General features: G+C 49.1%; 3 protein-coding genes across 4 annotated transcripts in view; all 3 read left to right on the top strand.

The window, feature by feature from the left end:
• The window catches only part of ATPAF1 (ATP synthase mitochondrial F1 complex assembly factor 1), a 29,651-nt gene extending 25,505 nt beyond the window's left edge, over positions 1 to 4,146 (top strand). Inside the window, exon 9 of the mRNA XM_079778300.1 lies at positions 1,516 to 4,146. Within this exon, the coding sequence (XP_079634426.1) occupies positions 1,516 to 1,710 (195 nt within the window). The 3' untranslated portion in view covers positions 1,711 to 4,146. The remainder of the gene's footprint in view (positions 1 to 1,515) is intronic.
• A 7,462-nt stretch (positions 4,147 to 11,608) lies between these two features.
• Positions 11,609 to 20,344, top strand: MOB3C (MOB kinase activator 3C). Of its 2 annotated transcripts, XM_079776873.1 has the most exons (4): positions 11,609 to 11,783; positions 15,088 to 15,556; positions 17,862 to 18,064; positions 18,410 to 20,344. In XM_079776873.1, the coding sequence occupies exons 2-4, from the start codon at positions 15,139 to 15,141 to the stop codon at positions 18,437 to 18,439; spliced, it is 651 nt and encodes a 216-aa protein (XP_079632999.1). In that variant the 5' UTR covers positions 11,609 to 11,783; positions 15,088 to 15,138; the 3' UTR covers positions 18,440 to 20,344. The 2 variants fall into 2 exon arrangements, with proteins under 2 accessions (XP_079632999.1, XP_079632998.1); XM_079776872.1 differs by lacking the exon at positions 18,410 to 20,344 and having other exon boundaries at positions 17,862 to 18,316.
• MKNK1 (MAPK interacting serine/threonine kinase 1) overlaps positions 18,487 to 22,696 on the top strand; it is a 45,374-nt gene continuing 41,164 nt past the window's right edge. The window contains exon 1 of the mRNA XM_079776869.1: positions 18,487 to 18,616. The gene's annotated coding sequence lies outside the window, so the exon portion shown is untranslated. The remainder of the gene's footprint in view (positions 18,617 to 22,696) is intronic.

The raw sequence follows: 22,696 nt of genomic DNA, 5'->3' as shown, positions 1-22,696 counted from the left end.
AGTCCAGAGGTCTGGTCCTGAATCTGCCATTCTCTAGCCTGATGACCTTGGGCCTATCCCTGGACTTCATCTGCTTTGGTTTCCTGGCTTATTAAATGAGGACTGGGTGATCTCGGAGGCCCCTTCCAGCTCTGAAATTCCATTAATTTGAATAGCCAGCATTTTGGAAAAAGGCTTTAGATTAAAGATCTAGTCTCAGAGATTAGTGCCTGCTTGTGAGAAAATGACCTGAAAACCCACAGGAGGGAATGGAGACAAATCGGCCTAGGGTATTTATAAACCCATCCTCATCATTCTATAGCTAGACATAGCACACTCCTGACAGTCAGTTTTACTGGGAATTTTCCATTATCCTTTGGGGTTGGCTTTGGCCATAGGAACACAATGATAATGAATAAGTGCCTCTGACTAGTTAGAACTGGAGATTGACTAGATAGAAAAAAAAAAGAGTTTGAAGTAACTCTTTAGTAAGGTTTAAAAAGTATAGCCTATGTCCTGACCCTACCTCTGTTACATAGAGTGGTCTGGCCACCATTTCCCTGCCTCTGAGCTTTCCCTGGGGCTTTGCTGGTGCCTTAGTTATTAGTTAGAAATTGCTGCATAGCAAATTACCCCAAACTTAGTGGCTTAAAACAAAAATTGGTTACCTCATAATGTCTGTGGGTCAGGAATTCAAGAGCAGTATAGCTAGGAGGGTCCAGCTCAGTCTCGTGAAGTTGCTGTCAGGATGTTGGCCAGCACTACAGCCACCTGAAGGCTGATTGGGCTTGAGGATCTACCTCTGACCCCACTCTCATGGCTCGTGGCAGAAGGCCTCGTTTCCCTGCCATATTGACTTCTCTGTAGGGCTTAAATGTCTTCATCACATGGCAACTGGCTTTTCCAAAGCAAGTGATTCAGGAGAGAGCAAGTTAGAAACTATTATGTCTTTTGTGACTTAATAGCAGAAGTCATTCTTCGTCATCCCACTGTAGTCTGCTTGTTAGAAGCAAGTCAGTAAATACAGTCCACACTCAAAGAAAGGGTTAGTCAAGAACTTAGTACTCACCAGCTAGAGCTTGGAGCTGGGTAACTGTTGTTATTCCCGCCCCCGCCCCCGCCCCCCCGAAATATACTTAACAGTTATAAAGGAACTAAATGAAGAGGGAGATTTTGAGCATATGCATTAATTTATTCAAACATTCACCAGATGTCACTATGTGCAGGGGTGTAAAACAAGCACACATACTTTGAGGAATTGATACTAGGGAAGATAGACAAAAAAAGAAAAGGAAAGGAAAAGAAAAGAAAAGAAAGGACAAATACAATAAGTATGATAAATACGACGATAGAGGTAAGCATGGGGTAATTTGGGTACACAGAGAGGAGGCACCTAGCTAAGACTTGGGAGATCAGGGAGTTGGGGAAGTTTCCTGAAGCAAAGGCTCCTGAGTGAGGGCCCACTTGCCACAGGACTCAAACACAGCTTTTCGGTCCTGGGCAGGCAGAGAGCTCACTATTCTTTTTACCTTCCAGAATGTTGCTGAAGCACAGTGCATTGCCAATCAAGTTCAGCTCTTCTATGCCACTGATCGGAAGGAGACCTACGGGTTAGTGGAGACCTTTAACTTCAGACCAAATGACTTCAAATATATGTCTGTCATCGCTGAATTGGAGCAAAGTGGACTTGGAGCGGAACTGAAATGTGTCCAGAACCAGGATAAGACTTAGAGCTGCAAGGGTTGGCTCCTTTACAGCATCTGCTCAGCCCACACACCCCCTTGAACTCTCAGGAGCTCAGCATCTATAATGAAGTCTCTTAAGGAGTTGCCCTGTGTGCTTATGTAAGAAATACTAATGGAGGTGAGCCTTATTACTTGATAGTCAGGAACAGAGGTAGCCAAAATTCTGATAATTATCTCTCAGCACACTTGAGGTTTCCTTTTTAAGTGTTTCACTTCATTATCAGAGACAGCCAAAGATCAGCAGGATGGTTGACTTGATTTTACACACAGTTAAAAGTGCATATGCATTCTGGACATTTGGGTGGTACAACTCTCAAATGAGCATAGTTCCTCATCTTTCTAAACTTGTGACAAGATAGTTTGAAGACCTGCTATAGTTAGATGTGGGCTTTAGATACTCTTCCCATGTGCCAGTTAGCTTGCCAAAAGCATAACTCAAATATCCTGTTTAGACTCTAGAACAACCAGGTATTGCAATCAAGATTAAGACTTCATCTAGATGATCCCAGAGTTGTTTTTAGCGTAGCTGGTTTGAAGCATCAGTAGATGTCAGGTGTACTTAAAACACACAGGGATGGTGCCTGCATATTTTTAAACCATGGTTTGTGGCACCTCCTCTTCTAACTCTGTCTTTTAGAATCTGTGTATTTGGAGGGAGTGAATCAGTGCAATGTAAATAAATCAACTTTTTATAAGGAAGGAGCAATCTAGATTTGTATGTTTTTGTGTTGTTGTTCTTTAACAACTCTAAGCCGTGCTACTATTATATGAAAAAGTGGGTGGAAGCAAATGTTCCCAGGTTGGAGCCATAGGACATTTCCACCTCCCCGCCCCCCCCCCCCCCATTGTTTTCAGCTGCCTCTACTACGCCTTTCCTTTTCTTGCTCTGACATGCTTCACTTTGCTGCTGCCCGAGATCTGGTGGTATGACACTGAACATGGTGAGTAGGAATGGAACCAGTAGTTACAGTTCCTGTGTATGTTTGTTTTCTTCATTACCTGTTGGGCCTGTCCCCAAGCTCTTTAAATGGGGTTGGACTTCCCATTATTTTTTGAGTTGAGTCTTTTTTGTTATACCTCTGAGTCTGTATATAGAAAGAGACAGATAGTGTTTGTTTAACCTGGAAAAGCTGCTAGCTAGCCTTTCACAATTTCTCTAAAGATAGGGCTATTTCCTGATGCAAATTCTGGACCTACCTCTGGTCCTGACAGTTCATTTTTTTAGAAACTTGAATCTGGATGTTTTGAGTCCCGGGAATCTTTAGCATCAGTCAGAGTTGCTATTGTGGGTATCCGGTTATGTTTGCTTTTCCATCCAGATGGACCCAGTTCCTAGCCATAGGACATTTTCATAGCACCTCCACCAGAGGGTGAGAAAATGATGGGAAAAGAAATAAGAACTGGCTGCTCATTTTATTGTTCCTCCCAGCTTTGCCCTAAGTCACAAGGAAGATTGTATCCATGGACAGTTACACTGGAAAGATCAAAGCACCATCTGGCTGTTCCTTATATTTACCTAGGAAGATCTGGCAAAGAACTAAAAGAACATTGTAACATTGGTCAGTAAATTTGTCTGCTGGTGCAACATGGTGTTATTGAAAGTGGACAGGCTTTAGAGTTAAATGAATCTGGGTTCAGCTGTTGGTGTTGTAATTCATTAGCTCTATAATATTGAACAAATTATTTAAACTCTAAATCTGTTTATTCATCTGTAAAATGGGGATAATAATATCTACCTCATAGGATTATTATGAGAATTAATTTATAGACTACAGTAGAGCTTAATAAATGTCAACTCCCTTCCTCTTCTCTACCTCCCTGCCTATCATTAAAGACCAATGCAAATTAACATTTCAGATGTGCAAATCATTCTTCATTCCTGTTGAACAAGCAAACCTTATCTCACATGTTCGCAAACTTTAAGTGGAAGTAGAATTATCTTGAGCACTTCAAAATGCAGATTCCCAAGTCCCAAACCTCAGCCTGCTGAATCATAATCTTTGTAGAAATTCCTGGGAATCTGTATTTTAATATGTGCTCCAGATGATTCAGATGATGGTAATTCACCAGCCACACTTTGAGAACCATTGCCTTATGAGTTCTTCACAAAAAAGGCCAGGTCTTCCTTTCCTATGGACATTAACTATAGAATTGGATTCAATCTCCTGTCCTTTGCCTCCTATAGTGGTCCCCTGTGCCTATATTATATATATGTATTTATGTATCTTTTGCCCACACTAGACTGTGAGCTCCTTGAGGGCCAGGCTTTAATCTCCATTTCTAGTGTCAAGGATATGGCCTGGAACATATAAGATACTCAGTTGTTTGTTGAATAAATAAGTGATATGATTTTAGCCAAAACATTATCTTGTGTATGTCTATGTTTAAATACTCTGAATTTAAGAGAATCATTTAGATTGAGAACTTACTGAGTAGGAATATTTGTAATCCAAGGTACCAGATTATATACAGTCTCTGTAAATCACCAATCTGCTGGGCTGTCTGCTCAGTGCAATTCAGTAGTCCTCACAGAGCACCTACTCTGCCACCGCCATGTTAGGTGCAGACACGGAAAATGCGTAGGAACCCTGTTCTCAAGCTCTGTTCCAGCCACCGCCTGTGTCTCTCTGGCCTCTGAATCTGGGCCCTACATCTAGCACCTGGTCATCGTTTCCTTTGTCTTGTTCTCAGGAGGTTTATGCTGCTATTTCTCTCTTCTCCTCCAACCAGTTTGGAAGCAGTAGCCACATGTATGCTTTTTCTTTCTTTCTTTTTTTTTTACAGTCTCCATAATAGTGACCTTTTGTTATTAACCTTGGAGAAGAGGTAAAAATGCCCACTTTCCCAATCCTTTGATTTAGCAATGACTCAGCATTCATTAATATTTAGTGAGCACCTGTTAGATGTTAAGTACAGATATAAGAAGCTGGTGAATAAAGCAGTGAGCAGGACAAATAAGGCCCTTGTCATGGAGTTTATATGCTTGTGAAGAAGACAAATGAATAACATTATTTCAAGTACTGGTAGTGCTATGAAAATAAAAAAATGATAATAATGTGATAGAATGCGGAGTGGAGGCAATAAATTAATGGTCAGGAGAGCCATCTCTGCAGCGGTGACAGCTGATACTGGAGTTGAAGAAAAGTACCAGGTAAAGAGAAGAGCCAGGGCTGAGGCCTTAAAGTAGGGCCAAGCTCAGCATGCTTGTTTCTGGGGCCCAGATTTAAAGGATTACTCCTAGCCCTTGAGCTCACAGTTCAGCAAGGGAGACACTAACATGAGTAATTACAATATGAGGCAAACTGACAGTGCCATTCTCAGAAGAGGGGCAAGGAGGGTTAAAGAATACCAGGGAAGCCCTGGCCAGTGTGGCTCAGTTGGTTGGGCATCATCCCATACACCAAAAGGTTGCCAGTTTGATTCCTGGTCAGGATACATGCCCAAGTTGATCCCCAGAAAGGGGTGTGCAAGAGGCAGCCCATCAATGTTTCTCTCTCTCTCTCTCAAAATTAATAAAAATATGTAAAAATAAAAAACACTACTGGGTACTGTGGGGGATGTAAATCTTACCAGTCCATAGTACCTGGCGTGAAATGCTTGAGGAGATTAGACTGTGAAAGCCACCCCTCCCTGACCTGTTGCTCTTTAACAATCATCTGCAACCTCAGTCTGAGGAGCTGTGAAGTGGGACACCCGGGCCTGGGGAAAGTTCCTCAAAAGACTGGGACTGTTGTTATCACCCACAATGCAAGGGCAAGGTCTGTACCTAACCCAAATATAGTGCCTGACATCTAATGAGTTCTCAGTAAATATTTATGGGCTGGATGGATGAATGAATGAATGAATGATTGAATGAATGAGTCCAATGTGCTGTTTCCACCCTACCATGCTGTCTCTCTAATATGATAAAAACTCTATTAATTTATTACTATTTTTAGAAGACATCACCCCAGCCCTCAGGGAGGTCCTCACCCCACAAGTAATATGGGGACCAGGAAGAGGTTGCCTTAATCTATTCAGGTTGCTATAACAGAATAACATAGGTGGGGTGACATACACAACAGAAATTTTTCACATTTCTAGAGGCTGGAAAGTCCAAGATCGAGTTGCCTACAGGTTCAGTGTCTGGTGAGGACCTGCTTTCTGGTTCATAGAAGGCCGTCTCCTAGCTCTGTCCTCAAGTGGTAGAAAGGGAAGGGAGCTCTCTGAGGTCTCTTATAAGATCGCCAATCCCATCACCTTCCAAAGACCCCACCTCCAAATACCATTGCACAGGGGATTAGGTTTCAACATATGAATTTAGGGGACACAAATATTCAGTCTACAATAGAGATACCCAAACGTTAGTTTTCTGTATAAATATCACTAGGGAACTTGCTTAACCAGCAGCTTCCTGTACCCACCCCAAAGATACTGAAACAAAATCTCTAAAAAGAGAGGCCTTGCCTTTTCTTTTTGAAACTTTTTATTGTTGAAATTTTCAAACATATACTAAAGTAAAACCAACAGTATAATGAACCCCAAGTCCCTGTTACCCAACACAAAAAATTTTCAACATATGACAATCTAGTTTCATTTAGATCCCTACCCACTTTCTTTCCAAACCGCAGGTATTATATTGTTTAATCCATACATACCTCTGCTTATATTTCTAAAGGATAAATACTTTTAAAACACAAAACATTCCTAAATTAATTAACAGTAATTCCTTAATACTATCAAATGTATAGTCATATTCAAATTTCTCCAATTATCCCATAATTTTTTACAGTTTTGCTCAAATCGGGATCCAAACAAGATCCATATCTTGCAACTAGATATGTCTAAGTCATTTTTTAACTTTTTAAATAATTTTAGGCTCACATAGAAGTTGCAAAAATAATAGAGTTCCTACGTACCCTTCACTCAGCTTTCCCCACTGTAACATATAATAACCAGAATGATCAAAACCATGAAATTGACATGCATACAATATAAATACAGACTTTATTTTGGATCTCACCAGCTTTTATATGCACTCATTCTTTATTTTCTCCTTTTGTTTATAGTCCTATGAAATTTTAGGTTTGTGGAACCACAGTCAGGATACTATCACCCAGAGAAGAAAGTCCCTCGTACTATATATGCTTTTATAGTCAAGCTTTCCTTCTCAGTCCTAACTCCTGGCAACCACTAATCGGCTCTCCGTCACTATAATTTTGTCATTTTGAGAATGTATATAATAAAATCATATAGTATGCAATCTTTTAAGATTAAATTTTTTCACTCAGCACAATGCCTTTTAAATCTATCCAAGTTGCTACAACTCTCAATAGCCAGTTTGTTTTATTGCTGAGTAGTATTCCATATTAAGTCACTTTTAACTTACAGGTTTTTCCTCACCTCTTTTGTTTTCTTGACATTTATGTGTTAAGAATCTGTCCTATAGAATTTTTGTCATTCTGGATTTTGCTGATTTCCTCTATTTCCAGTCCCTTCTGTAACTGAGAGACCTCCAGGCTTGGTCAGAATCAGATGGTCTTCTGTAAGGAACCCCCATCCCCACTGGCAATGCTAAGGCGGGTATTACTGAAAACACTGGGAGAAAGGAAGCTGAGGAGGGAAGAAAGGGCCATGGGGACTGCGGTAGCCTGAGGAGGGTTTGAACTGGGGTCATGCTCTAGGCAGGCAGCCCCAGAGGCTGAAAGGGAGGCACCACAGTGGCAGAGGAAGTAGGCTTGGACAGAACTTCCTGTGCAGGCTTCATGGTGGGCTCCATGGAAGGCTGAGCCTGGGACACTGGCAAATTGTCACCACAGCCTACCTTCTAACCCCCAATCCCACCGCCACCAACTATCACCTCCACTCCTGGGACACCCCTGAGTTGGGAACTAACCCAAGTGGTTGGAGGGCATGCATCTGTAGAGGGCAATGCCCACCACAGCTACGTTGGAGGTCAGGTCAGGTTGGGAGGGGGTGTTATGAAATTATCCTACGACTCTTATGCACACCAGGCTTCCACCACAGGCTCCACAGGTATCCTTCCCAAGATGGAAGTCCTGAAACCTGGAGAGGTGAAGGCTATGCCTCCAACTCAAGGGGTGGGCAGGGAGCAGGGAGGGAAGAGGGACCTTGGAGCACAGAACACTTGAGTCTGAGGTTCTAAAGCCCTCTAAAGTCCATGTCACAGTGGATGTGCCACTTTTGCTTGCACATTCATTCTCCCCGCCCCCACCCCAAGAAGTGAGTACAGCCACCCAGGCTACATGGTTGGACAGCCCTGATGTGTCAAGTGTCCTCTCATGTTGTCCTGGTCACTGCCCCTTGCCTTCCAGGACCACAGGAATGGGGCCATCCCTCTTCTACACAAGAGCCTGTTGGGGCTTGAAGGCAGCACCCCAAAAAGACTGACCACAGCCTTCTGCTGACCCTCACAGCTCTTCTGTGGGGCATGTATTGTTGTGGTTTCCATTTTACAGAGGGGGAAATAGGCTCAGAGAGGACAAATGCCTTGTCCAAGGTCATAGAGAATTTTAATGTACATTCTTTTCAACATTGTCTTTCAAACTAAAGGAAGTCTAACCTCAATTCCTCTTATTGCAATGAGGCTATTCTTTGCTTTTCCCTAAATGTGCCAGGATGAAAGATACTGCAGGAATCTGGGCAGGAAAAGGCAGAGCTGAAATAGAAACTTTTTCTTGGGAGATTGAGGAGAAGGTGGGCCCCATCCGGCTCCTCCACTAGAGCTGTGGCCTAAGCTCAAGGAGCATACCCAGCCCACAGCAATCATACTGCAAAGGACTGGGGGGTCTAACGGGGCCTCCCCCACCTCCCTTCCTCTGATTTCTGGCCAGGTTTCCCCACTGGAGTTTCCAGAAGCCTGAGGGATGCTCTGGGGGTGCAGTAGCTCATTCTGAGAGGAGTGTGGGTATGGGGAAACTTTTCTGGCATAGGAGGGACTGGGAAGTCCCCAGGGAGAGACTCCTCTGTATCAGTGGAGTCACAGGTACAGGCTCACAGGGGCAAGAGCAGGAAGCTTGTCCTGATAAGGCACTTGGAATGGTATGGATGGAAGACGCCTTTGTGGTACAGATGGGGGAAATTGAGGCCCAAAGAAGGACAGGGGCTTTCTTAGAGACACACAGCAGAGCCAGAGCCCAGGTGTGGATACCACCCCCTGCCACTGGAGCTCCCAACGAGGAGCCATGTTCTTGCAGTGGGAAAGAGTATCTCCGCAACTAGGTTCTCAATGGTTCCCACCAAGCTTCAGAGACAGGGCCTTCTTTGAGCCACTTGTCATACGCAGGACACAGTGGCAGGGAGCAGTGCCTGTAGAGTTACAGCATGCCACCAGGGAGTACAGGAGGAACCCAGTCACACAGCTAAATACATTGCAAAGCTGGGACCTTGTTCTCAAAGGTCTGGATCTTCTCAGCCCCAGCAGAGCCTCCTGTAAGAATCTCTCTAGCCCAGACTGAGAACCACAGGAAGGGGGGACTGGCATTTGAGAGACCTGGGCTATCTCTGTCTTCTCCCAGGCCTTCAACCTGTCAGCTAGTATCGGGCAGACCCAGGGGATCTGTGGGTGAGCTGGCGACTTCTGAAGCTCCTCCTAAATGGATCAGCTATGTTTCCCACAATGTAAGATTCTCTACTTTTCACTCTTCACCAAGCAAACCCCTGCCATCCTATAAAACCCAGCTGGAGGTACAGCAAATGACCATGTGCAAAGCCACAGAAGGAGTCACATCACATTCCAAAGAATCTTACCGACCATGATCTCCAACCACAATGCAATATAATTAGAAGTCAACACGAGAAACATAAACCTCCCATAGGCTGAGAAACTAAAAAACACACTTCTAAATCATCCATGGGTTAAAGAGGAAATGACAATGAAATTATGAAATACTTAGAACTGAATGATAAGAAAAGCACAAAGCGGTTTGTGTTTCCTCTGTAAGTCAAAGTCCCTGACCCACATCCTAAGTTCCTTTCATTGCCTCCTCCCAACCCCCCAGACACACTCTAGGAGGCTGACTTCTGTAGGCTGAATCAACAGGTTCCTTGCCCTTGGCTTCAAGAGTAGGAATTGGCCAATGGGGAGACCTGCCCAGAAGCCAGAGGAAGGGAGGTGGGGAAGGCCCCCTTAGACCCCCAGTCCTTTGCAGTATGATTGCCTTGAGTGGGGTATGCCCCTGGAGCTTAGGCCACAGCTCCAGTCAGCAGCTCCCTCCTCAGCTCCCACTTTGACAACTCCCTCCCAGCACCTCTCAGCTAGGGGGGGCAGCTTCAGCCTAGAGTGGACATCAAAAGGCTGCTCTTGCTAGCCCTTTGGTGATACACTATCCATGTGGTTTCCCTGTACCCTGACTACACCTCTAAATAGTGCCTTCTTTAAACTCTCCTCAGAATGCCCAGTTGGGGTGTTCCATGTGTGTCCTGCAGTTAACCCACTCTCACAAAGTGCTCCCCTTCAGTCTGTAACCATGCTCTCACTTCTGGATGACGGAGCTCTGACCTTGTGTGATTTCTGTGTGTTGACCCCTTGCTGGCCTGTTGTCAGCTGAGGTCAGGAACCGGAGCAGCTTCCTTACCTGATGCCCTGCTCTCAGCACAGTCATGCTTAATACAGGGGATTAAATAGGGCATCAGACAAAGGACTGGATTTGAATCTCTTCTGCATATACTAGAGCATGCAAATATTTGTAGGGGTTTGAGATAGAGTTAAGGACCTAGGAAACCCCAGCCAGAGGTACAGCAAATGACTTTAGACTGGGACAAAAATAGGTGCTCAACAAAAGAAAGAATCTTCAATTCTATGGACTGGGATTCCTCATGATCCAGTGTGTTCTCATGCCACCCATGGAGCAAGCAGAAGATCCAGACACAGGGGAGCCCAGAAAGCATCTGTGTCCCAGTATATGCCTTCCTCCAGCCACCAGCTCTCCCCTGCTCTGCTCCAGCCTGCTGAGCTCCTCTCTACCACCACCACCCCGCCCCCCCCCCCCCAGCCTGCTCAGCTCCTTTCTACCAACCCTCCCCCCCCCCCCCCCCCCCAGCGTGCCTTCTGCAGCCTATCCCTCTGCCTTGGCCCTCCCACTCTAGGCCTCCAACCTTCCCTGCTATCCCAAGACAGCCACCTGGTCCCTCATCCTGGGGCCCACTTGTGATTGGATGCTGGTGTGGGATATCTGTCTGCCCTCAGGGAAGGAACCCAGGTAGAAAAGTAGGAAGAACAGTCAAGTCTGAAGGGTTTGGATTTGGTTGAAAGGAAGGAGTGAAAGAAGACATTCAAATGGGAACAGCTAGAACAAATGTCTGGCGGTGGGAAATGGAGTGATTTCAGGTAAGGAGTGAGGAGAACCAGCCCAGTCTGAGCAAGAACCCCAGCCCTGGTGGGGGAGGTGAAAATCTGTGATCTGAGCATCTTCAGGGCCAGTCCTTTCAGTGAGGGACTCACTCATGAGTCCTGAGGCATTCATTCATTCATTCATTCATTCATTCATTCAGTAAATGGGAATTATGTGCCTGCTGTGTGCCAGGCAATATAATATACCAAGAGCTGAGGGTATGGAAGTGTATAGGGCAGAACTGATCCCTTATGAGTTCAGGCACAAGTGAAACACACGTGATTCGGGGAGAGCGAGAAAAACCACCATTATCTCGTAGCGCCTTTGTTTCTGCTCCAGACGAAAGCTGAACTTGTCCCCATTTTACAGCGGAGAAAGCTGAGGCTGCCTCCTTGGTAGGAGTCTAAGCAGACACTAAGTTTGCCCTACGAGGAGAAGTTGGGAGCACGAGATAGCCTTTCCGGAAAGGCGACAATGAGTGCGTGCACTGAGGGGGGAGGGTCCCCACTCCCCGCCCCTTCCCCGCCCCTTGGCCGGCCACAGCGCGGCGGGCCGGAGGCCCGGGGAGGAGCTGGCGTCGCCTCGGGGGCGATAGGGCGACCGCAGCCCGGCTGGGCAGGCGGGTGGACAGGCGAGAGGACCCGCGGAGGGAGCGGACCGGCCCAGCGCGCTGGGGTGGTCACCCGCGGCCGGACGAGGACTCGCGCTAATCCACCGAGGCGGACCCGTGAGTGATCTCCGCGCCCGCGCGCCCCGCCGGGGACACGATTCAGCCTTGCTTCCACTTTCATTTCTTCCGCTGTCCGGGCGTGGCGCCGTCGGGGGCGACCTCTGCCCGAAGGCAGGCTGGCCACAGTCCGCGGTCCGGGTCCGAGCAGCGAAAGTCGAAAGTCGGGATTTGGGGGTGCCTGTATTTGAGGGGGCGTGTCTTCGGGAGCGGAAATGTCTGGCCTGCCCCTCTGGGTCCTACGACAGACCGGGCTATCCTGGCAGTTGGGCTGGAGAGAGGTGGCAGGAGACCGGCGGCCAAAGGGTGGGCTTGGGTGGCTGAGCGTTGCGGGGACTGTGCTGACTTTGTACAGAGCACGGAACCCCACCTCGACTTCTCTCTTGGATCTCTGCCCTGCAGGGAGCCCCCACCGCCCCACACGCCTTCCCCACAGCTCTAGGCTGGGTTCTAGGCTCAGCCTGAGGAATGGTAGGTGTGGCCCTGGCAGGGGGCTGTGTCAGAAACAGGAAGTGTTACCCTGTGGTCTTCCTTCGGGAAGCCCAATGCCCACCCAGGCTGTGAGCAGTCACTGACCACTTTAGGAGTAAAAGGACGCAGAATTAGAAAAATAGGGCTAAGAGGGGCAGTAGTTTTGATTCAGGGAGGGATCAAAGGTTCTGTGAGGGATAGAAACTCTGGAAGGTTATTGGAGTGGGAAGTGAAGAGAATCAAGTGGCATGGAGAGAGGGCACCTATCCATCCTCCCACTGGCAGGCTGACATTTTCCTGGGGGAGACCCAGGCCTTGAAATTCTACAGCAGGAAGGTGAGACTCGAGTCCCCTGGTCAGGACACCCAAGTTGCTGTGGGGCAGTGGGGAGGCTCAGCGTGTTGGAACAGGAATTAGGTCGATCTAATTGGTGGGAAGGTGCTTCCCCTCTCCCTCCACTCCCCTCCTTTCCCCTTATCTCCACCAGACCTGGGACCAGCTAGTGCAGCCAATGTAGGAAAATGGTCTTTTATGCTTGCTTGGGCTGAGCCCCACCTTATCCCAGTTCCCAGTTCTGCCCTTGGAGATCCTCTGCCTATAACTTGCTATGTGAATGAAGGCTCTCAAGTCCCCTTTCTGGGCCTCAAACTCCCCGTCTGTATAAGAAGTGGGTTGGGTTAGTTGATTTCTCAGGGCTATTTCAACCCTAAGATTCTTTTTTTATTTCTTTAACTTATCTTTAATGTTGAAAGTTATACAAATGTACCCCTTTTTTTCCCCCATTGACCCCTTCTAGCCCACCCCTGCCCCCAACCCCAGGTCTTCACCACACTATTGTCTGTGTCCATGGGCTATGCATATATGTATATAAGTTCTTTGGTTAATCTCTTCCCACCCATCCACGCCTGCCTTCCCTCTGAGAACCCTAAGATTCTTGAGTTTAAGCTTTCCTTAAAGCCTGAGCATTGACCATGTGCCAGGCCCTGACCTAGGCTGGGCGTGGGGGTGGAGGGGTGTGAAGATTCAGAGGCAGGACGGAGGGGCATATTCAGGGATCAGCAAGAAGCCCAGCGTGGTTGGTTGGGAAGTGGGGCAGGAAAGGTAGGGTAAGGTGTTGAATGCCAGACTGAGGGTCTGTTGGTAACAGTCAGTAAAGGGAACTGAGCGAAGGTAAAGAGCCCAGGAACCCCGCTTGATTGCAGTGTGAGAGATTTTGGAAGCACCTTCCCAAGCAGGTAACAAGTGAAGCATGGAAGTCACCTGCTCTTGGGTCAGGAAGCTCAGGTCCCATGCTGGGACTTCTTTGGGTGAGAAGGTGGGGGACAGGGGATGGATTCTCCAAGTTCCTCTTATTTTATTTGACTGTCCTCTTCTTTGCCTGCCTGTTGTGGTTACAACAAAGAACCCCTGTTCCGAACTTCTCCACTAGCTTGACTTATTGCCGGACATGACACCTCCCCCAACCCATATTTACTGTGCCTTTGGTTACATCCAGTGTCACCTTTTCCCCATCCTCCTTCCCCAGTCCTGTCCCAGTATTACTAGAGGCATGAGAAAGGAAAAATGCTCCAATGTCAGCTCTGAGGTTTTGTTTGTGGCTATAGTCAAGTCTCCGTTTAGGATTGGAGTCAGCACCCCCACTGACCAGGGTCAAGGTCAGGTCAGAGTTCAACCTGGAGCCAGAGCTCAGTGCTTGGCCTATGCTCAGCCTTAGTGCTCAGTCTGGGGTCAGGGTCAGTGCTCAGTTTGTGGCTAAATTTGTCTCAGTAGGAACCTACATCTGCATTTCCCAAGAGCTCACACACTCACAGAGGAAGTAAGAGCCTACCTCGAGAGTCACAGTAACATGGACTATATCGGAGTGACCCCGGAAATTGCATGGGCCAAGTCCATGCCTACCTACTACAGTCATGGTGGTGCTGGGCCTACAGCCCAGGACTTCTGCCTGCAAGCTTGGGGCTCTGATTGCTGTCCCCAAGGTCTGCTCTGAATCTGGGATTCTTCAGTTCTAAAAGGCAAAGTCATATGAATTCTAGATGGATGGATCTGACTGCATTCCTACCTTCCAGTTCCAGGCGCATAGTGGGTGCTCTAGGAATGTCTACTTTGTAGCAGGTGCAGGGGGAGGGGCCTGTTGGGGTTTCCGAAAGGGGAGGGCTTGGAGGGAAGGATCTCCAACTGCTGTTGGAGGAGGTGGTGCCCTTCTAGACCTGCTACCTCCCCCTCTCCTCCAGCCACTCACAGGCCACCCAGCTGGCCATATAAGGGCTTTTCCTCTTTCAGGGTAATAAAAGGAAAGGACATTTTTGGTAGAAAAGTCCCTCCTGCTCTCTGGGAATCCCCGGTGGCTGGTAGCTGGCCGGATGAACTATAAGATATCCCAGAGGAAGCTGAAGGGGGGGACCCGGGGGGGCTCCTCCTGCCCCCAGCACAATGCCGCCAGGCTCTCCCACGCTGCACCAGGTGGCCTGTGGGGCCCCCAGAGGTCATCTGGTCCAGGGCCGGCAGGAAGCCTCTGCCACTTCCCTACTGGTCAACAGCAAGTCTAAGCAGCACCTGTTTGGATCCGAGGCCCAGCCTTCTGTGAGATGCAATGCACGTGGAGAGGAAACAGAATAAGAAGGCAGGGCTGTGGCACTTGACAGGGGAGAGAGGACAGCCTGGGAACAGGGCAGGGTGCTGGACGGAGGGGATGAGGAAGATTTAGAATCCGGAAGAGGCTGCTGAGATGGGCCAAAAGCTGAGAGGTGAGAGGGAATGCTGTGTTGGGAAGTCAAAGCACATTTGGTAAGGACCTGACCACCATGCTCTTCCATGCCCTTGGCTCTGGCAGGGCATCCGCAGGTCCTTCCGCTGGACACCCGTCCCTCAGCCCAGCCTGGCCATGGCCCTGTGCCTGAAGCAGGTGTTCGCCAAGGACAAGACTTTCCGGCCGCGGAAGCGCTTCGAGCCCGGCACACAGCGCTTTGAGCTGTACAAGAAGGCACAGGCATCGCTGAAGTCCGGCCTGGACCTGCGCAGTGTGGTGAGGCTGCCGCCGGGCGAGAATATTGACGACTGGATCGCCGTGCACGTGGTGGACTTCTTTAACCGCATCAACCTCATCTATGGCACCATGGCGGAGCGCTGCAGCGAGACCAGCTGCCCGGTGATGGCTGGAGGGCCCCGCTACGAGTACCGCTGGCAGGACGAGCGGCAGTACCGGCGGCCAGCCAAGCTCTCGGCTCCGCGCTACATGGCCTTACTCATGGACTGGATCGAGGGCCTCATCAACGATGAGGATGTCTTTCCCACTCGCGTTGGTGAGTGCCACCTGGTCAGGCCTGGCCAGGGAGGGAGGGAGCCCCCGGAGCCCATTTCACAGATGCGGCATTTAGTTTGAGATAGTAATTCTGTGGAGTGTGTGTGTGTGTGTGTGTGTGTGTGTAATTTTCATCCCCATTTTGTAGAAGAGGAAACGGGCTCTGAGAGGTTCAGTGTCTGCTTGTCAAGATCAGACATCGCAATTTCAGACGGCCTGACTCCCAGTTTGGGGTTCTTGTCTAAAGCTTGGGTGCCCCTCCAGGGACCACGCTGGTGAGACCACTATGATCCTCAGAACCTTCCAGAAGAGGTGCCTCAAGGTGCTCCTAGCAGGCTACCCTCCTTGGGTTGATCTGACTTGCAGCCTCCTGGGAGTTCCCTCTGACTCCGGTCCCCAGAAGGGGAGGGAGTGGGGATTGGGTGTGCCTGACAGTACTTCCACCTCAGGGCGCTCTAAGGGCAGAGCTCCCAGCCGTGGAGACTTTTCTTATCTCAGCTGGGCAGCCTGGGCGGAGAAGGGTGGGTAAGGGAGATGAGTGATGTCACCCTGGCCCTGCTTCCCCACCCAAGGGCATCAAGAAGGGGTGTTAGCATGACACTGTGTTCATCACAGCAGCCCCACCCCACCTGGCCTCACGGCTGTGGGAATCAGAGATGGGTGGGGCAGGGTGGTCAAGCCCAGAGGAGAGAAGTCTGAATGCTGAGCACTGAGTCACAATTCAGTGCCCTCGGCCCCTCCCCAGCTGGTGGCCTGTCATTTCCTGCACTAGCATGCCCCACAGTGGGTATCTTCATTTCACACAGGAGGAAACCGAGGCCGAGAGAGGGACAGTGCACTGAATTAGGAGCGTTCAGAACTGCAGCTCAGGTCTCTTGGAGCCTGGGCCCCAAGTCTAGATAGGCAGGACAAGTCTGAGGAACCTGGACTGGGCCTAGAAGGGCTCATGGAGAGGCAGGGCTCACCCCTTCCTGGGAACAGTGAGGAGAGAAGGGATCTGTGGAGCGGGGTGGGCCAGTGTGGGCCTGTGTCTGGGCTCTTATTCCCTTCTAGCCTTAACCCCTGGGCTTATGAGACCCCAGTGTCTGTGCCTTAACCCTGGGATGGCAGAGAAGAGCACATGCCACCAAGATTTCTACCCTGAGCACGGGGGACTATAGGAAACTGTGTCTTTTTCACGGGTTCTAGAGCTCTTCTTCTTTTTTAAAAAAATATATTTTTATCAGTTTCAGAGAGGAACGGAGAGAGAGAGAGATAGGAACATCAATGATGAGAGAGAATCATTGATCAGCTGCCTCCCGCACGTCCCCTACTGGGAATCGAGCCCACAACCTGGGCATGTGCCCTGACCAGGAATCAAACCTTGACCTCTGGGTTCATAGGTCAATGCTCAACCACTGGGCCACACTGCCAAGCTCTAGAGCTCTTCTTGAGCAGAGTTTATGGCATTTATCTCAGAGGGATGCTACAGTGCAGTGCAGACAGGGTTTGAATCTTGACTCCAGTCAGTACTAATTAATAGTTATGTGGCCTCGGGCAAGTGGCTCCAACTTTATGCACCTCCATTTGATCATATCTAGGATGGCTATCATACCCATTATCATACCAGGCAAAAGGTGCAAAGGGCCCAGCACAGGGCCTGGTTCACAGATGGAAGAGTAAGTGTTATTGAAAATTTGAAGGAATGAGAGATAATCTGAACTAGTTCTTGAAGCCTTAGTAATTCTCAGGATTAGGGGTCTGGGGACTGCACTGTGGGAGGCAGCTGATGCAAAGAGGAAGGAGTCAGGGTCGGGTGGGAGAGGGAGGTCAGGATCCTGAAAAGCCTTGAGCAGGCTCCATGCTGGGAAGTTAGGACTTAATTATGAAGGCCCATGTTTTTAAAAATGGACCCCAGATGTTGATGAGCTCCCCTTGGAATTTTATCCAAAGGTATCTTGTGAGAGCACCTACAGATGCATATATTTCTGGGGAGAGTTGGGGCATTACTTTATTTCATCATACTCTAAGGAGGGTTGTTCAGTGACCTCCAACCAGGTGGCAGAGTCCTGCTCAGAGTCATGGGCAAAGGTGGAAGATAATTTGTATTTCAGTAGAACAGAAGCAAATCAGATTTGTGCTTCTTAAAAAGGGAAGTATGGGGGAAAGCAAATCACGATCGCTCTCTGTCTCCCACAGGGAAGTGTGCTAGGGAAGAGGCCATCCTGGGCAAGAGCTGCCTGTATGTGGGAGGGCAGGCAGGGCTGGGTAGGGTTTCATACCAAGATTCTGATCCCCCTCACTTCTGCCCCTCCCCACCCCCCTAGGAGTTCCCTTTCCCAAGAACTTCCAGCAGGTCTGCACCAAGATCCTGACCCGCCTCTTTCGAGTCTTTGTCCATGTCTACATCCACCACTTCGACAGCATCCTCAGCATGGGGGCCGAGGCACATGTCAACACCTGCTACAAGCACTTCTACTACTTCATCCGAGAGTTCAGCCTGGTGGACCAGCGGGAGCTGGAGCCACTGGTGAGGCCAAGCCCCCGCTACCCTCCCCTACCAGCGCTAGCCTCTGAGTTTTCAGATCCAAAGTCTACCTGTGCTAAGAAAATCCAATACCCAAGTGGATAAATTAGGGGGAGACAATTCATTGAACAGTGACTCTGTACTTTAATAGAGAATTTGTTCAAGTTACAGTTGACAAACCCAGATCTGCAGCCTGGAGTTGGGGTGGTAGGAGGGAAGGGGCCAGGTTCAGGCAGAAGAGCAGCCAGGCCCTATGGTTTGGGTGGGGGCTGCCTGGCAGGTTGAGCTCTGACTGACTCTCATTCCCTACCCCACCCCCACCCTCACCCCCATCTTGTGTCTCTGCAGAGGGAGATGACAGAGCGGATCTGTCACTGAGCCTAGACCTGGACATTGTTGCTCATCAGATGATCGTTTGAATATAGAGTGGCTGAGGAGGGGGACCCTCAGGAGTCTGGTGGCAGAGGAACCTGAAGGCCCTGGGACCCCTCCACACACCCAAAGCCCCTGGACTTCTGGTTCTCAGGAGTCTGCCCATATATCTCCTGACTGCTTGTGAGTGGAGAAAGGGAGAATTTAAATGTGGGCAAACAGGAGGAAAGGAGGAGCTAAACCTCTGACGTGAAGTCTAGGGATGGGGTAGGCTAGAGGATTTCCACTCTGACACTTGACCTTTTCGTAGTGGTTCCCAAGCCTAACTGGGCAATGTGGATGTGGCTGAGGTGATGGCAAGAAAGGTACAAGAGTGAGCAGCCTGTGTGTGTGTGAGCAGTGTGTGTGTGTGTGTGTGTGTGTGTGTGTGTGTGTGTGATTTTGACTGTGGAGAGTGTCTGTGAGAGCCAGCCACCTTAGACCCTACCCTCCCTGACACATAGTGGGACCTCATAAATGTTAGGCAAATGGATGGATGGAAGGAACAAAGGAACGAGAGAGAAAGGGGAGGAGGGATTGGGACCATCAGACCATGATCACTGTAGAAGTGATGACAATTCACTGTCCCTACTTGATGTGTCTGATGATGTGTAAGTACAAAATGTGGTTGTAGGTAGGTGTAGCTCTATGTTTGAAATGTCTAGGCTACCTTTTTCCATCAGCATGAATTCTGGGAAACTGTGGGGAGATAGGAAGGGGAGCATTGCCCTGAGTACCTAAATCCCTGGCCCACCACAGACACAGGTTCTGATTGCTCAGCCAGAGATGCCCATCAGCTGTCATTTCACTCAGCCCTCTGCCTCCAGAAAGGCCTGATTATAGACAGCCTCCTGGGGGTAAGATCCCTCTGGCCACAGTGGTCCTCTGGTGCTTAAATTGGGAATCACATACTCCAATCTAGCTTCTAGAATCCGTACACTTGGCTCCCAGCATCTGAAGCCCAGCACAGGATAATAATCCAACCCAAGGGTCTAGTAGAACTTGAATTGGGAAACTCTGGAGTCTTGTCTCCCATCCCAGGACATTAAGAACCATGGGGTTAGTGAATGCAGTCTTCCAGGCTTGGAGAAACCCCATCCTTCAAGTGCTTGCCTCCTTTCAGCCATCCTGAGACATTCCAGCTGGTTGGCTCTCAGAGCACAGCTGTTCACAGAGAAACTGGGATGTTCATTCAGTACTCCATTACTCAGCACTCCCATGCCCAGCTCTGTGCGCAGACTCACAGGTGGGGAAATTGAGGCAGGGACAGGGCCCTCCCTTCCCAGAGCCTCCACATTGGGAGGCCAGAAGGAGAGCCAGAAAAAGACCTGAGGAGCATCTAGTCTCACTCACAGAATCCTCCACGTACATAAGAGGAAACTGAAGCCAGGAGGAGAAGCTGTCCCCTATAGGCCTCACGGCAAGGCTTTGTGGAGCTGGAGGAGAAGCCATGGTCCCGACTCCCACCCCAGGGGCTGTGCATTGCTACACAGGGAGATGAGAAGCACATGGAATGAGGGTTTGACAGCCCCTCTCCAGGACACAACTGCTCCTGCTTTGAGCAAGGATTTCTAGCCTGATGTGCCCCACTTTCCCTCAGGTCTGCCAGGGTTATCTGCTGAGCCAAACTTCCACACTCATGCCCCATCTCCATGACCCCGCAGCTGCCTGATCTCTGGGGAAGCCGACGGGGCTCCTGGAGTCAGCCCACTGGACTCGGGCTGCTGCCTCCAGAGAAGTTCCCAAGGGAAGCAGCCCTGGCCCTGCAGCTTTGCCAAAGGCTCTGGAGGGAGGGGGGGAGGTGGTCAAAGATTCTCCCAGGGACAGTGGGTGGAAACATAGATTCTAGGCTGTAGCTGGTGCTGATTGAAGAAGAGGGTGAAGTGGGTGGGAGGGGTGGGGAGGGAAGGGGGGAAATCTATTTTTGTGAAACAGAGGGAAGACTTTATTGTTGTTATTTTTGGTAAAATAAAGGAGGCAAACTAAAGCAGCGCTGGTGGGAAGCTGTGGTCTGGGTGCCACATGGCTCTTGGGCAGACTGTGGAAGGAACTGTGCCAGAATGGGACAGGGAGGGATTTTTGTCCCCGGCCATAAGGAGTGCTGGCTGGTATGGTCATGTCTGGCCCAGCTCTCCAGGGTGGAGACACCAAGGTTTTCCCAGGGCTCTGAGAATGCTGAACCTAGAATTCCTGGGCAAGGCTAGGATCCTAGGAGTGGGGAGGACTGGCCCTTGCCTTCGGGGAACTCAGTCTCTTTTTGGGAGGTTCTTTACTTGTTTCAGCTTAGGTCACCTGCCACTGGCTGTTCTCACCCCCTTAATGTGGGTGGTTTATTGGAGCTAATGGGTTAAGGAACAGGGCAGAAACAACGCTAGCCCTAATCACAGCAGAGGAAGTGCTTCTCAAGAAAATGCTGTTGACATGGGGCTGACTCCTGAGCTTATTCCCCAGGAGACACCTGAGTCTCTCAGCTCAGGTCTTGCTTTTATTCCACTGCCCCTTACCCTCAACTGCCCACACGAGTTGAAGAACAGCTTGGTTCTTAAGAGTCAGCAAAGGCCCACCTACAGCTCTCCTTCTACCTAAGAAGGAGCCTGGCTCTGTGCAGCAGCTCTCCTGGGAGGCAGAGGTCTGGGTTCTAGTCCCAACCCAGCCCCTGACTATGGCAGACCCCTCCAGACTTCCATTTCCACCATCTATTTCATGACCAGGAGTGGAAGCAAGGAAATAATTGACTCTAAGCTCCTTCATTATTCACAGTCTACGAATCATCCACAATGATAACAATAATAGCTAATATTATGTGTCAGGTACAGTTCTAAATGCTTGATATACAATAGCTTATTGAATCAAGTTTGTCTTTGGGTAGCTGCCTAGCTTCCTTGGTGCCCAGTATCCCCCCTTTCACTGCTCTAGGATCTGTAAGGCCCTCCACTCTGCTGCCCCTCCTTCTGGCTCACCAGAGGAAGCCCAAGTCCAGCATTCTAAAAGGTAGCTCTTCTTGCACACTTCCTGTGACAGGTCACTCACTCCCTCAATTGCTGGAGAGTTCGGACTTGTAGAAAGTTCAGGTTCTGAGGTCATAGTTGTTTTGAAATACACCATGGCAGTAAGGATAAATTAACCTCAGAACTGTGGCCAAGGCCTGCTCCTTAATAGCCATCACAAACTGTTTTGAGAAATTCAGAGAGGGATGCTTAGAGAAGACTAGACAGAGATAGAGAGGAAAGAGGAGACAGAAGAGAAAAAAAAAATACCCTCCCCAAATCCAAAGGGCAAAACTTTGCATGAGAGAGTCCTGGGAGAGGCAATGTATTAGGGGCAGAGGGACAGTTTGGGCAGCCAGGCTGTTGAAGCCTTTGTTTTCCTGGACCCATAAAACTATTTGGAGCAGGGAATAAGAAAGTGAGCCAGTCTCCGCATCTTGGAGCAGAACATCCACCTATTGAGTAAAGGCTGCCCCACCACCCTCAGCCCTCATGAATACTGCAGCCTTTTCTCTGAGGTTTCCTGCTGCCACTTCCCCTTCCCTGGGAGCTGTATGTAGTGTGTGGAAAAGGGAGCCACAAGCATGGCTGCTGCTCCACCTGATTTGGGGGAGCCCTTCCTCCTGTGAGTTTCCCAGAACCCTCCTCTCTGTGTTAACTGAACTTGGTTGCCATATGGAGGACATAGCAATTCTGAGCACCTGGATTGGAACCTAGGCCTGAGTGGCTCAGGAGCAGCTGGCTATTGAGACATTCAAGGAACAGGCCAGCATGGCCTCTGAGCACATGAAGCTTGATGGGCCCAGAAGGTGATGATGGGAGAGATCAGGATACACAGGAGCCTCCAGGTTGGACTGAGAGATTCTGAAAGTGACTGAATACAGATGCTTGGGAGAAGAACCCCTCTCCAGCCTACACTGGGAAATCTAGCAAAGCCCTGAATGTTCTCTAATGTTCCAGACCTCCTTCCATCATGCAGATGAGAAGACTGGGCTGAGAAGGGGAAAGGGAATTAATGTTTTTCAGATGGATGATGGGAAGGAAGTCCAAGAGGCTCATAACAATCCTGAGACAGGAAGAGAAGGGATATTTATTTCCATTTCACAACAGAGGAAACACACTCAGAGTCAGGACCTGAATCAAACCCAAGTCAGCACTCTTGTTATCTCATCACACTTGCATCTTGGGAGAGGACGGGGGGGGGGGGGGGGGTGTGAGGGGGGACTTGAAATGAACT

Source organism: Cnephaeus nilssonii (assembly GCF_951640355.1).
Source record: "Cnephaeus nilssonii genome assembly, chromosome: 7".
Classification (NCBI taxonomy): domain Eukaryota; kingdom Metazoa; phylum Chordata; class Mammalia; order Chiroptera; family Vespertilionidae; genus Cnephaeus; species Cnephaeus nilssonii.
This window is presented reverse-complemented; position numbering and strand designations above follow the sequence as displayed.

Excerpts from the sequence above, each read along its gene's own strand:
- MOB3C (XM_079776872.1), top strand. The coding sequence starts at position 15,139 with ATGGCCCTGTGCCTGAAGCAGGTGTTCGCCAAGGACAAGACTTTCCGG. Across the intron at positions 15,557-17,861 it reads TGTCTTTCCCACTCGCGTTG|GAGTTCCCTTTCCCAAGAAC; the intron begins GTGAGTGCCACC and ends CCACCCCCCTAG.